The 14612-nt window shown below is 36.5% G+C and overlaps 1 protein-coding gene across 1 annotated transcript in view; it reads right to left on the bottom strand.

The window, feature by feature from the left end:
* The window catches only part of LOC117334246 (cytosolic carboxypeptidase 1-like), a 52549-nt gene that overhangs the window by 11036 nt on the left and 26901 nt on the right, over nucleotides 1–14612 (bottom strand). The window contains 17 exon segments of the mRNA XM_033893754.1: nucleotides 1984–2150; nucleotides 3322–3501; nucleotides 3649–3786; nucleotides 4065–4194; nucleotides 4537–4645; nucleotides 4886–4957; nucleotides 6715–6868; nucleotides 7187–7419; nucleotides 8190–8346; nucleotides 8605–8692; nucleotides 9293–9439; nucleotides 9929–10671; nucleotides 11152–11190; nucleotides 11192–11251; nucleotides 11613–11731; nucleotides 13115–13336; nucleotides 13698–13844. Of these exon segments, the coding sequence (XP_033749645.1) occupies nucleotides 1984–2150; nucleotides 3322–3501; nucleotides 3649–3786; nucleotides 4065–4194; nucleotides 4537–4645; nucleotides 4886–4957; nucleotides 6715–6868; nucleotides 7187–7419; nucleotides 8190–8346; nucleotides 8605–8692; nucleotides 9293–9439; nucleotides 9929–10671; nucleotides 11152–11190; nucleotides 11192–11251; nucleotides 11613–11731; nucleotides 13115–13336; nucleotides 13698–13844 (2905 nt within the window).

A 14612-nucleotide genomic window follows, 5' to 3' on the forward strand; every position in this document is an offset into this window, starting at 1 on the left:
ATGAAAGATAAATATAAAATCGTAGGAAATAAGAAAAAAGATTTTTTGTTTTTTTTGTTTTTGTTTCTAGTTGTATGTTTGTTTGTATTTTTGTTTGTTTCTTGTTGTATGTTTGCTTGTTTTTTTGTTTTTTTGAGATGTGCATTCCTGGATGTTTTACTGATGATCATCAGGTCAATTTCAGGAATTTGATTGCCTTCGAAATGGCTATTGTTGCGTTAACGCTGTGCTGAAGGAAGCAGAATTGTTTTTTTAAAGCTCACTGAATAGGCATACTATGATTAAGTTAAATTCATAGATAGGTGGATCTTTGGGTTTAAAATGTTCATCACATTTCTTAATAAACCACATCACAACTCTCTCCAAGATTTAGAATATACTGTCCCACATATTTTTTCCTATGATTTCAAGGTCATTCATTCCATTTACTGCAGTTTTTTCTCCACATATCGATTCGTCTGGATCATAACTAGATATCTGATCTTCGATCACTTTCGTGAGAAGAAACTTGGAGATGTATTTTTGGTATATTGTTACTAATGAATGGGCCTACTTTATCTGGTTTGGTGATGTATTGTTTGGTATATTGTTACCAATGAATGGGCCTACTTTATCTGGTTTGGAGATGTATTTTTGGTATATTGTTACCAATGAATGGGCCTACTTTATCTGGTTTGGTGATGTATTGTTTGGTATATTGTTACCAATGAATGGGCCTACTTTATCTGGTTTGGAGATGTATTGTTTGGTATATTGTTACCAATGAATGGGCCTACTTTATCTGGTTTGGTGATCTGTTGTTTGGTATATTGTTACCAATGAATGGGCCTACTTTATCTGGTTTGGTGATCTGTTGAATCACACATACATGTTACACATACATGTTACACATACACATACATGTTACACATACATGTTACACATACACATACATGTTACACATACATGTACATGTTACACATACATGTTACACATACACATACATGTTACACATACACATACATGTTACACATACATGTTACACATACACATACATGTTACACATACATGTACATGTTACACATACATGTTACACATACACATACATGTTACACATACATGTACATGTTACACATACAATCAAACTAAACCAAGCAACCTCGTATTGGTATCGGAATCTCTGGTACAGAAACAAGCTAGGTTTCACCTCATAATCATTCCATACAGCTCAACCAGCATGACCATTTGTGTTTTTCTTGGAAATGATGCCAGAACCAATCCGAAGTATAGTAAAACAACAGGAGATTACACTTAGTGATTGAAAACTGTTTGTCTAGAAACAGTATCAATAGGTGAGAGTCATTTTTGTATTATTTTCTATGCTATGTGGCTATAAACTAAAAATTCACACATAACCCAAAAATATAGTCTGTAAGAATTCCCTACCTGCAGGTTAAATCCCCATGATTAATATAGTGGGAAGAGGTTAAATATTAATGCTTGATATTGCAATATTGTAAAACAAAGTTAAAACATTATGATTTATACTGTAAAATGAGGGTAAATAGTGATGATTGATTGTTCACATGAAAAATACATAATTTTTTTTTTTATACAATGAATTGGGTTGAGAAATATCTTTGAATAATACCAAAATAAACAATTACCTGAAAGTACTGTTAAACCGATTATGAAAACTGATTATCAGATCAGTGTGCCCTGCGGATTCCAACCGATCATCAATTTTGATTAAAAGAGGGTTAAATATTCATGATTGATATCGTAAAAAGAGGTTAAATCGCAATGATAAATACCCTTAAAAGAAGTTGAATATTCATGATTAATACCGTTAAAAGAGGTTAAATATTCATGATAAATACTGTAAAAACAGATCTTTAAGTATACATATGTGCTAAAAACCTCCTTCTTAACCTGAACTCCTTCATTGACATCTCAAAACCTTTTTTTAAATTTAAAATCCTACACTGACACCTGAAACCTTACCCTCTAGCTCGGGCTCCGGCACCCGCCTCCAAGTCGAGCTGTGAGGAGCTGGATGTGGGAAGCGATGCCACTACATCGTAACTTCCATATTTGGAGCGAATCCTCAACAGAGCCTCACAGAACTTCTGCCCCATGTCCTCCAGCATGGTGGTGGAGATATGCTGATCCTGTTGACAAACTTCATAGTTTAATCATTGCTATATCTATATCTACTAATCATTGCTATATCTAGATCTACTAACATATACAAAGGTGTTGTCAACTCAATAAGCATTAGAGTTACCTACATTTGCCTCAATGATAAAAGTTACCTTCAAGTTATAAATAATTAAAATCGAATTTTTTCAGTGTAAAAATGTTTTAAAAGCAAGACACAGGTCACATGATTTCACAGCATGTAGCTTTAAAACTTATGATTTTACATTATAAGGTAGCATGTAGCCTTAAAACCTTTGATTTTACATTATAAGGTAGCAGATAGATATAAAATAGATTTTGCAGTATAAGATAGCATATAGTTTTAAATCTAAAGATTTTACTGTATAAGATAGCATGTAGCCTTAAATCTAAAGATTTTGCAGTATAAGAAGCATGTAGCCTTAAATCTACAGATTTTGCAGTATAAGATAGCATGTAGCCTTAAATATAAAGATTTTGCAGTATAAGATAGCATGTAGGCTTAAATCTAAAGATTTTGTAGTATAAGATAGCATGTAGCCTTAAATCTAAAGATTTTGCAGTATAAGAAGCATGTAGCCTTAAATCTACAGATTTTGCAGTATAAGATAGCATGTAGCCTTAAATCTAAAGATTTTGCAGTATAAGATAGCATGTAGCCTTAAATCTAAAGATTTTGCAGTATAAGAAGCATGTAGCCTTAAATCTAAAGATTTTGCAGTATAAGAAGCATGTAGCCTTAAATCTAAAGTGTAGCCTTAAATCTAAAGATTTTGCAGTATAAGAAGCATGTAGCCTTAAATCTAAAGATTTTGCAGTATAAGAAGCATTTAGCCTTAAATCTAAAGATGTTGCAGTATAAGATAGCATGTAGCCTTAAATCTACAGATTTTGCAGTATAAGATAGCATGTAGCCTTAAATCTAAAGATTTTGCAGTATAAGAAGCATGTAGCCTTAAATCTAAAGATTTTGCAGTATAAGAAGCATGTAGCCTTAAATCTAAAGATTTTGCAGTATAAGAAGCATGTAGCCTTAAATCTAAAGATTTTGCAGTATAAGATAGCATTTAGCCTTAAATCTAAAGATTTTGCAGTTATTGTGTTAGGTAGTATGTAGACTTTGAACTCTACGATTGTTTCGCGATGTTGAGGAGAACCCACCTTGTACTTTCCGTCCTTATCAATACCACAGTAGGAACTCTCCATGGTATATGATCTGATAACTCCAATTTGTCGCCAGACCACCATCCTAGCCGTTGTCTCCTTGGCTTTCTCCACCACAAAGCTGCAGTTCTGCCAGGAGAACACTGGCGAGGTCAAGTGTAGGATCCTGGGTAATGTCTTAAATTAATTTTGAAAGTTTATCAATTGTGAGTGATATAAATACATGATGTATGTGGTAATTTAATTCTCAACTCAGTCAAAAATTCCAAATTTGTTTATAAGAATCTATATTATATCTTCAGTTGATGATAATGAGCTCCGTACCTTGAAGCTGTTGTCCTCTCCTCTATTGCCCGTCACGGCCGGGTTTTGTGTGTCATTCGGGATCCATGACATGCTGGGACTACAACCGTACAAAAAGATGTTCTTCCGCCGAGAATGTCCATGGTAGTCACAGTAAACCTAAAACACCAGATAACACATTCAAATGGCACTAAAATCAACACTTAAACAATAGAACTGAAAACAGTCTTGTTGGTGAACGTTTCTCTTTCAAAATGGTCTCCCAAAATTAAGGCACCATTTTATGATATTGGAAATAAGTAGTTATTTTTTTCTTCAGAAATAAAGCTAATTACATGTAGTACTGAGGGAATTTTGTTTTGTTTTGCAATAATGTTCATTCTAAGAATTTTTCATTCTTTTTCAAATATTCATATTTGCTACTTTTAAAATCTTACCAATGGAATTTTGCTGATCATCTGCATGTACTGGAGCATGCCTTTGGTGTGGTAGATGGTTGGATGTAGTCGAGGACAGGGGTTATCCCAGCGCCGGTTCAGGTCCTCCGCAGCTACAGAACATCGGTGACTGAAATGGTTCAGATATAGGAATGACTGATATTTTACCTTTGCTAAGGATTTTTTTAACATGTTTTACATAGAAGTCTTGTTACTCACATAGATATATAACACAGTTCACGGAAACAAATTTCAGATGACGGGTATGAAAACTACACTGGTGAAATGAAATGGCAATATAGCTGAAACTTTTGCATTTATTGTGTTTATTGCTGTTAGAAAAATTTATGTTTGCCTTTTGAAATACAACGTACACTAAAATACTTGAATGTTTAATTTTTGAGATTAGATTCTACCTTTTTTTTAACCAATATCATGATCACAACCTGAATAGTTTTCCAAACATACTTACTTCCCATTGATAACACCATCAGGGTTTAACATGGGCACCACTTTGATGATATATGTTTCTCTGAGGAGCTGAGCAGACGGCTTCTTACTCAACAGATAGTCGATTGTACCTGAAAATCACAAATTAAATACACTACTTATTTATCTTCTGTCTAAACCTGCCTTCAAGTTGTATTCTGGTGTAAAATACAGCCATTTTGGTACATTTTTTAATCCTTCTTTTCATACTGAAGAATAAAGATATCCTCGAAAAAAATATAGGACAATATTCCATTTTAACGAAATTGATGTAGATTTTGTATGCGTTACATGTACTTTCATAATTCTGGGAAGAAACAACAATCTGTTACCTTTCATAACCCAACTGGAGTTACTTTCTCCTGGATGAACTCTTCCTGATATGAAGATATAAGGTCTTGATTCTGAAAATATAAAAAAAAACTTGCATTGGAACACCTCTTCATGTTAACGTTTGTGGTAAGTTTACAGTGTGATGGTGCAATTATAATATGACCATGCTTTACCAATCATGAATGTCACATACATTCTCTAACATGAGGCCCAATGGGCTTGCACTGACAGCTAACCTGGTATTAATTAATGATGATTCTAGACCTTTCAGTTAATCAGAATGATTTGCTTGAGTGTTTTTGACCTCTGTGGCTATGAATATGGGTCAAGGTCATTATCTTTGTGCAAACTTTATCTTAATTCTATGCCTTCTGGATTTTGAGAAGGAAGTATTTTAAAGGAAAAATGATGCAAGACACCATGGCCATAGTTTTTGTCTTGCCCTATAGATTGGATAATCATTATCATGAAAACTAAGCTTCTTAAAAAATCTGATGTTAATTTTTTCAATAATTATTTTCAATCAATATGAAGTTGACAAAACTGTGAAAATCAACATCCAAATATATAAAGGGCCACAACTGTGAAAATCAACATCCAAATGTATAAAGGGCCACAACTGTGAAAATCAACATCCAAATGTATAAAGGGCCATAACTGTGAAAATCAACATCCAAATATATAAAGGGCCACAACTGTGAATATCAACATCCAAATGAATAAAGGGCCATAACTGTGAAAATCAACATCCAAATGTATAAAGGGCCATAACTGTGAAAATCAACATCCAAATGTATAAAGGGCCATAACTGTGAAAATCAACATCCAAATGTATAAAGGGCAACAACTGTGAAAATCAACATCCAAATGTATAAAGGGCCATAACTGTGAAAATCAACATCCAAATGTATAAAGGGCCATAACTGTCAAAATCAACATCCAAATGTATAAAGGGCCCCAACTGTGAAAATCAACATCCAAATATATAAAGGGCAGCAACTGTGAAAATCAACATCCAAATATATAAAGGGCCATAACTGTGAAAATCAACATCCAAATGTATAAAGGGCCATGACTGTGAAAATCAACATCCAAATGTATAAAGGGCCCCAACTGTGAAAATCAACATCCAAATGTATAAAGGGCCACAACTGTGAAAATCAACATCCAAATGTATAAAGGGCCCCAACTGTGAAAATCAACATCCAAATGTATAAAGGGCCACAACTGTGAAAATCAACATCCAAATGTATAAAGGGCCACAACTGTGAAAATCAACATCCAAATGTATAAAGGGCCATAACTCTCAAAATCATATATTGGTACTGGTTACTGGTTAGCCAAACTTGTTCCAAGCTCTGATGGTAGTTAAACTTCAAATGAACATTGAAATAACTCTATTGATCCTTACTCAAGATCTGGACTGGACATTGTGTGCCTGCAAACCTGCTGGTGTGACAACTTAGAGATTCTAACTGTAAAATCAGTCCAGTGCTACGGTACACATAAATACACACTAGTTTGATGGCAAAGTGAAATACAAAAGTAATTTGTGAAATGTCAAGACAGATTTTAAACTAGAAAATGTTTGTAAGATGTTAATGCCCCCACTGCCACTTGACACCCTGAAACAGTTTGGTGATGATCATATCAGCAGTTCCCGATATCAGCTAGTTACATGGCATCTGGACCAGACAGGACGGACATGGGTAACACTATATACCCCCCATTTCATGGTGGAGGCATACAAATTTAATCACAATTCGGGTGAAAACTCTACGAGTTTCTGTTTCATATATTTCTTTGGAGACCAGATACTTGTACTCACTAAGTTCTTCCACGTGGTCTCGGCTGTAGGTTTTAGGCTGGGCTGTAATTGTTAGTACTGGTACATTGTTACCAGTCATTGTCTGACACAAGTCCTGCTTCCTGAAGAAGATGGTCCTATTATCAACTATCCTCTCCCAAACATTCAGGTGAGTCTGAAACAAAAGGACTCTTTCTGTTAATTCCACATTTCTATAACAGTGCCCTTATGACTATAGGTCAACACAAGAGAACCTCAAGATTTCAATAATTTATTCTTAAGAGAACTGATGATGAGTTCATCCCCTGAAAATCTCCCACTCTAGAATTTTGCTCTTACATGTTTTTATGCCCATGTTTTTTTTTCTCATGTTTTTGGTGTTTATTAGATATATTTCTATAATGTGTGTGTCATTTTATGCATTTTCGTGAGGAGAAATGTATATGCTATCAACAATGTGGCATCTTTATGATTAATCTGTCGTCAGACTTACCTGTAAGGTTGTGTAGGTATAAGGGTAGTGGTAGGCAAGGTAACACACATCTTTGTTGTGTTTGAATTTGACTGTGAATGTCGTTGTGTAGTATGTTTTTCCTTTGACACCGCCAGTTGCCTGGGCACTGCGTGTGAAGTGGTTTCTATAGTAACAGATGTCTGTTCCGACTCGTGACCAGTAGGGTTTGCCGTCCAGGGCTTCAGACACAGAGAACATTACAGGTTTCATACCTGTAACACAAAGCGTAAGAAAACATGTTAAATACAATGTTGGTTATCTAAAATGCAATTTTTTTTTATCTTAAACTGGATATTTTCCAAATGATTTTTTCCCCTTGATGCATTCGAAAGTAATGTTTTCTTCAGATAACTGGGCTGATTTCAGGATATGGCACTGCTATATACAAAACAAAAATGACTGAATTTTAGTAACATTATCAACAAGAGCAACTTCGAAAGACAAAGGTCATTAATGGACAGAAGCAGGGAAATACCAATATGGTCCTCCTGACTTAGAATATTTACACATCTATTATTAGTTTCTTGTGACCACAACTTGGCCTACAATTTTCAAAAAATTCTTTCGAGATTTCATATCACATCACATCACATCACATCACGTCATGTCACGTCACATCACGTCATGTCACGTCACGTCACATCACATCACATCACATCACGTCACATCACATCACATCACGTCACGTCACGTCACATCACATCACATCACATCACATCACATCACGTCACGTCACGTCACATCACATCACATCACGTCACGTCACGTCATGTCACGTCATGTCACGTCATGTCACGTCACATCACGTCAAATCACGTCACGTCACGTCACGTCACAATAGTCAAGTCACGTCACATCACGTCAAATCACGTCACGTCACGTCATGTCACGTCATGTCACATCACGTCACGTCACGTCATGTCACATCACATCACATCACGTCACATCACATCACGTCACATCATAGGAATGTCTGATTTACCGAAGTTGAACTGGCTGTTGAGTTTCTCACAGTTGATGATATTAAACCTATAAGGAATGTCGGCGACCATATTGCTGACCTCGAAGTAGAACCACTGGTGGTGATGATTGGTGTTCACGTCAGGGTTAAGGATCAGGTCATACTCGCAGTCTCTCACCTGTAAAAACATACAGTAGGTAAAATTGATAAGCAATGCTTTGTTGTGTATATTATCTAAGAGTGTCTGGTTTCATTAATGCCGGAACTAATAAAGTTTTTAGTTTTTTGATAGATGTACTCGCACACAGTTTCGATTCGATAATTTTATCTTAGGCTGTCAGTGATGTGGCCCTGATATAAACGCTGTTGAAGTTTAATCTCGTACCTGATAATTCTATCTTAAAACATTTAGTCCAATGATTTAACTTATACACACCCAAATAGCCTTGCGCAGATTTCCACTCTCAAACTGAGAATTAAATCGTAGAGAATTGGCTCCTGTTACGTCCAGTTGACTCCCTATTCTGTAAATACAAATATAAAAAGATAGGAAAAATGAAAAACTAATTTACACAGTCCTGGGAAATTCATGGTTTTATAATGTGTATCTCCATTTAAAAGTCTAATATTTGTTTCCCTTTGGTTGATGATCTGTGTCTGAGAAATCCATGCTGGTACCGATATCATCATTATCTGATTAGAATCTGTAACACTGAAAGTCATCAGAATGGTCTTCAATGTATGACAGACTGGTATGTATCCCCAAACAGGAGCTGGACCCTGCTGGATTCTGGATAGAAATCCAAAATGGATTCTGAGGTAAATGTTAAACAGCTATTAAAATTGCAGTTTTCCAAGATTTGTCAGATTGCATGATGAGCTTCCGAGATATAGTAATTATACTCAGGAGCTGAGTATCAAGTCTGCACATGAAGCATCCGTCACAATATGATCTAGATTGTGTTCTGACTATGTCTAATCTGACCTTGTCTGTCACAATATGATCTAGATTGTGTTCTGACTATGTCTAATCTGACCTTGTCTGTCACATTTTGATCTAGATTGTGTTCTGATAATCGTATAGGCTGACTCTCTTGACTATAGCATCTGAGATGTATACCTACCTCATAGGGTCCCTGTTGACTAGGTTGTGGTTGGGAATCGTATAGGCTGACCCTGTTCTCTTGACTACAGCATCCAAGTCGTACACCTCTCTATCTATGACATTCTCTGGGTGGATCATTCGGTCGATATCCTCGAACACCTTGGCTCTATAACATCCAATCAGAAGATACACAGTTGTGGACGCCAACATAAAATCTAGTTTTATGGCTGCTAATCAAGTTAGTTGAGTGTTCAGAGTAAGGCAATGGTACTAGTGATTGTTTCCCAATCCAGAGACTTAGCTTGAAAAATAGTATGTCCAAATGCAAAACTTTTAGTCAAAATTACACATGGGGTCACTTTTTTCTTAAATAAATTTCTGGCAGAAAATGACAAAGAGACAAAAAAACTGAAGAAAAAAAATTGAGGAAGCACTCAAATTTGTGTAGGTATTAAATATTCTTAGTGAATTTTATTGGCCTGAGTAAATAAAAAAGAAAGTATGATAATATCTATTTTCAAATAAAACCTGTAGTGCAAAAGTTAAGCTGTTTTTCAAAATTGAAGATTCTGCAAAAATGAAGAAAGGGGCTAACATTTAGTCATTTTTTTTGTTTTTGTTTTTGTTTGCAGATAAAGATTTTAAATTGTCGTACCTTTGGACTCCAAACTTGCGGTGATACAGGGCCTCATTGGTCAGTAGACCTTTGGCCCCTATAAGATCGGGATAGGCTAATTTCTCAAATCTGTAAACACTCTTTGTCTCCCGGGACATCTCCTGGAAAACAACCGTGTCATGAAGACACCCGTCCAAGTCTTCCTCCTCACTACTGGAACTCATCAACACACGGTCAATATTGTCTAGTGTCTCCCGAACAGGGGCCGGTGATATACACAGTGAATTCACAAACTCTGATTCCAATTCTGCAGTCTCGCGGATAGTGGATGATGCCATGGAACTAGCAAGGCTAGAAGAACTGGCTTTTTTAGTTGATTTTTTGTCTTTTTGAGATTTTTTAGAACCTTTTGATTTTTTATTGCTGGACAAAGTTGTGTTGGATTTAAGCACCATTGATGGTTTTTTCAAGGCACTTTTGCTTGACTGAAGTGGCTGAGGCAAATCGAGAGAAAAAACACTTGTTCCAGTTTTAAGGTTGATAGCAGTGGCCGAGTCGCATCTCTCCATTGGATAATTATCTGGATACTCCTCACAGTGTAATGAACTATATCCACTGCTCTTTGAGCTTGTATAACTCATAGTACTGGACATACGGAACATTCCAGCCGGACATGAAAGTTCACGTTCACCCATACCAGGCACTCGATTGTACGACTCGTACGTCCCTGTTGGAATGTAGATCGAATTCGGAGGCGGCATTTCATCTTCTTCATCATCTACCTGTAAATAAATGAAGTTGTGATTACAATAACATTTCACGATATATCTTCATTTTTTTTTTTAATTCAAAGTTTGTTAAGCATTAAAACGCAACAACTTGTTTTAAGAACAATCTCCCATTGAAAGTAATGTTATTATCAAATATTTTTTTTTTCTTAAGAATTATCTCCCTTTAAAAGTTTAATAATGTTTCCAATCATACTCTTTTTTAGAATAATATCCTTTTAATTTTTTGTCAGCATTTGTATCCTATCATTTTGTTATTAAATTACTTCCATTTACAATAACTGTCATAAATATCGATGTCCAATCATAAAGAACCAGCTCAGCCCTTTTAATAACTTTGTATGTGCCTTTCAATTAATGTTCTTTATCAAATAAGCAAGTCCAGACCCAATTTAAATGTTCTGAATTTTGAGAGAATGAAAACCAGGCTTGTTAGAAATATTGTTGTTTACAGAGGGATCTCCGTTAGATTACCTCAATTTCGAACAGCTCGGGAAAGAAGGTATCATACATTCCTAAGATCCTCGGCAGTTCGTTTGAAGGGTATGGGGGCCCCTCCTTGATCCTCTTCGACCTGCAAATCAAAATCACATTGCAAAATTACATAAATTTCAGAGAACAGATCTAGATACTCCATTCTTTAAAGTGCTGACACATATATTTACTGAACACCTTACCTTGTAAGGCAACCAGCAAGCAAATATTGATATAGCGAATACAATATTAGATAAAAAAAAATAATGTAATGAAATATGAACCAATCAGAATTTCTGCAGTTAGTCAGAATTAAGTATTTGGATATTCATAAAACACTGACAGATTTTGCTAAGTTCAGCTGTTTGAATCTTTAAGTGGCTTTAAACTGGTCCAACCAAATTCATTCCAATCAAAAAGTGACTGGATACAGGGGGCTGTTTGGTCACTCAGATACCCACCTCCTCTGGAGGATCTGTCTTGAAGCGTTCATCATCACTGTCAATGTCATCATCGTCTTCCAGAGAGCTGTTATCACTGTCCTGTGACTCTCCAGAACCAAACACACTGGAGGTGGAATCTGAACAATACAATCAACATAGCAATTTATTTCCACATAAAATCATACCTCACTCCCTGGGAGCTTGTACAACTTTAGAGAAATATCTCACCTTGTCTGCTGGACTCGGGATAAAGATCACTCTCTGGGAGCTTGTACAACTTTAGAGAAATATCTCACCTTGTCTGCTGGACTTGGGATAAAGATCACTCTCTGGGAGCTTGTACAACTTTAGAGAAATATCTCACCTTGTCTGCTGGACTCGGGATAAAGATCACTCTCTGGGAGCTTGTACAACTTTAGAGACATATCTCACCTTGTCTGCTGGACTCAGGATAAAGATCACTCTCTGGGAGCTTGTACAACTTTAGAGACATATCTCACCTTGTCTGCTGGACTCAGGATAAAGATCACTCCCTGGGAGCTCGTACAACTTTAGAGAAATATCTCACCTTGTCTGCTGGACTTGGGATAAAGATCACTCTCTGGGAGCTTGTACAACTTTAGAGAAATATCTCACCTTGTCTGCTGGACTCGGGATAAAGATCACTCTCTGGGAGCTTGTACAACTTTAGAGACATATCTCACCTTGTCTGCTGGACTCAGGATAAAGATCACTCTCTGGGAGCTTGTACAACTTTAGAGACATATCTCACCTTGTCTGCTGGACTCGGGATAAAGATCACTCGCTGGGAGCTTGTACAACTTTAGAGAAATTTCTCACCTTGTCTGCTGGACTCAGGATAAAGATCACTCTCTGGGAGCTTGTACAACTTTAGAGAAATATCTCACCTTGTCTGCTGGACTCGGGATAAAGATCACTCTCTGGGAGCTTGTACAACTTTAGAGAAATATCTCACATTGTCTGCTGGACTAGGGATAAAGATCACTCTCTGGGAGCTTGTACAACTTTAGAGAAATATCTCACCTTGTCTGCTGGACTCGGGATAAAGATCACTCGCTGGGAGCTTGTACAACTTTAGAGAAATATCTCACCTTGTCTGCTGGACTCGGGATAAAGATCACTCTCTGGGAGCTTGTACAACTTTAGAGAAATTTCTCACCTTGTCTGCTGGACTCGGGATAAAGATCACTCGCTGGGAGCTTGTACAACTTTAGAGAAATTTCTCACCTTGTCGGCTCGACTCAGGATAAAGATCACTCGCTGGGAGCTTGTACAACTTTAGAGAAATATCTCACCTTGTCTGCTGGACTCGGGATAAAGATCACTCTCTGGGAGCTTGTACAACTTTAGAGAAATATCTCACCTTGTCTGCTGGACTCGGGATAAAGATCACTCTCTGGGAGCTTGTACAACTTTAGAGAAATTTCTCACCTTGTGTGCTGGACTCAGGATAAAGATCACTCTCTGGGAGCTTGTACAACTTTAGAGAAATATCTCACCTTGTCTGCTGGACTCGGGATAAAGATCACTCTCTGGGAGCTCATACGCTGTGGGACACTGTAAGTTGTTGAGAGGGAGTTTGTTACGTGGACAACATTTCCTCATAATGACACTAGCCAATAGGATAAGACTTTCCATCTCCCTACAGTCGATGACTTCCTGTGAGCTGTCGTACAGGATCTGAATGCCATTAGCATCAGCTAGCACCTTCCTCCCGGACTCTGTGGATAGTAACATGAATTGTCAATCAAAACACTGAATGTAAATATATGTTTGCAATGATGTCGAGTTTTCTGCAAACAATAACTTACTTAGATTCATTATATTTTTGATGATATGAAGTATTCTGTAAACAAGTACTTAGTAATACTTAGATTCGTTATATTTTTGATGATATCGAGTATTCTGAAAGCGAGTACTTACTTAGATTCAATATATTTTTGTAGATGTTGAGCATTCTGTAAACGAGTACTTACTTAGATTCGTTATATTTTTGATGATATTGAATATTCTGTAAGCGAGTACTTACTTAGATTCGTTATATTTTTGATGATATTGAGTATTTTGTAAACGAGTACTTACTTAGATTCGTTATATTTTTGATGATATTGAGTATCCCCTTGCGGACCGACACGTGGCGATGTTTAGTATCCATTTGATGCCATTCATGGTAAAGGGCAAGGAGGTGTGGCACATGTTCTCCGCCTATTGTTCGGGCCGCATTGTTTCCTAAGAAAACAAAGAAAATGTAGTATTTATCTCCCATGAATTCCCAGAAATGGTCAAAATACAGACAATTTAAAATTTCATTAACTTAGGTATATGGAGGGCCAGAAAACTTATGTGATATTGTGAGGTTGTCGAGAATACCGAAGGCCAGTAAAATTACATGGTATTGTGAGGTTGTTGAGGATATCGAGGGCCAGTAAACTTATGTGATATTGTGAGGTTGTTGAGGATGTTGAGGGCCAGTAAACTTATGTGATATTGTGAGGTTGTTGAGGATGTTCAGGGCCAGTAAACTTGTGATATTGTTGAGGACATCGAGGGCCAGTAAACTTACGTGATATTGTGAGGTTGTTGAGGATGTAGAGGGCCAGTAATATGGGTGGCGGAAAGGGCAAAAATCCATTAAAACAAAACCAATGTCAAAACTCATATCAATAGACAAGAAAACCAAACCAATAGACATGAAAACTAAACCAATAGACAAACGGAAATCAATAGTCACGGCTGCAGAATCAAGAAATCTAAATCAATGAACTCACAAACTGATGTCATAGATACAGGTCTCCGTGATTTCGTGTATGCCGCACCCGGACCAGGACCAGGAATATTGATATTATTTTTTTTCTCAACAACGACTCAATGAATAAATCTCATATTTTTTCATAAAAATCCTGATTAATATTTTAAAAATCTGATATTTTAAACAAAAGAGAAGCAATTTCTAGAACTTTTGTAATCGTCAATCAACAATTTTCAGAGCGTGATTTT

This window comes from Pecten maximus, chromosome 9 (genome assembly GCF_902652985.1).
Source record: "Pecten maximus chromosome 9, xPecMax1.1, whole genome shotgun sequence".
NCBI lineage: Eukaryota > Metazoa > Mollusca > Bivalvia > Pectinida > Pectinidae > Pecten > Pecten maximus.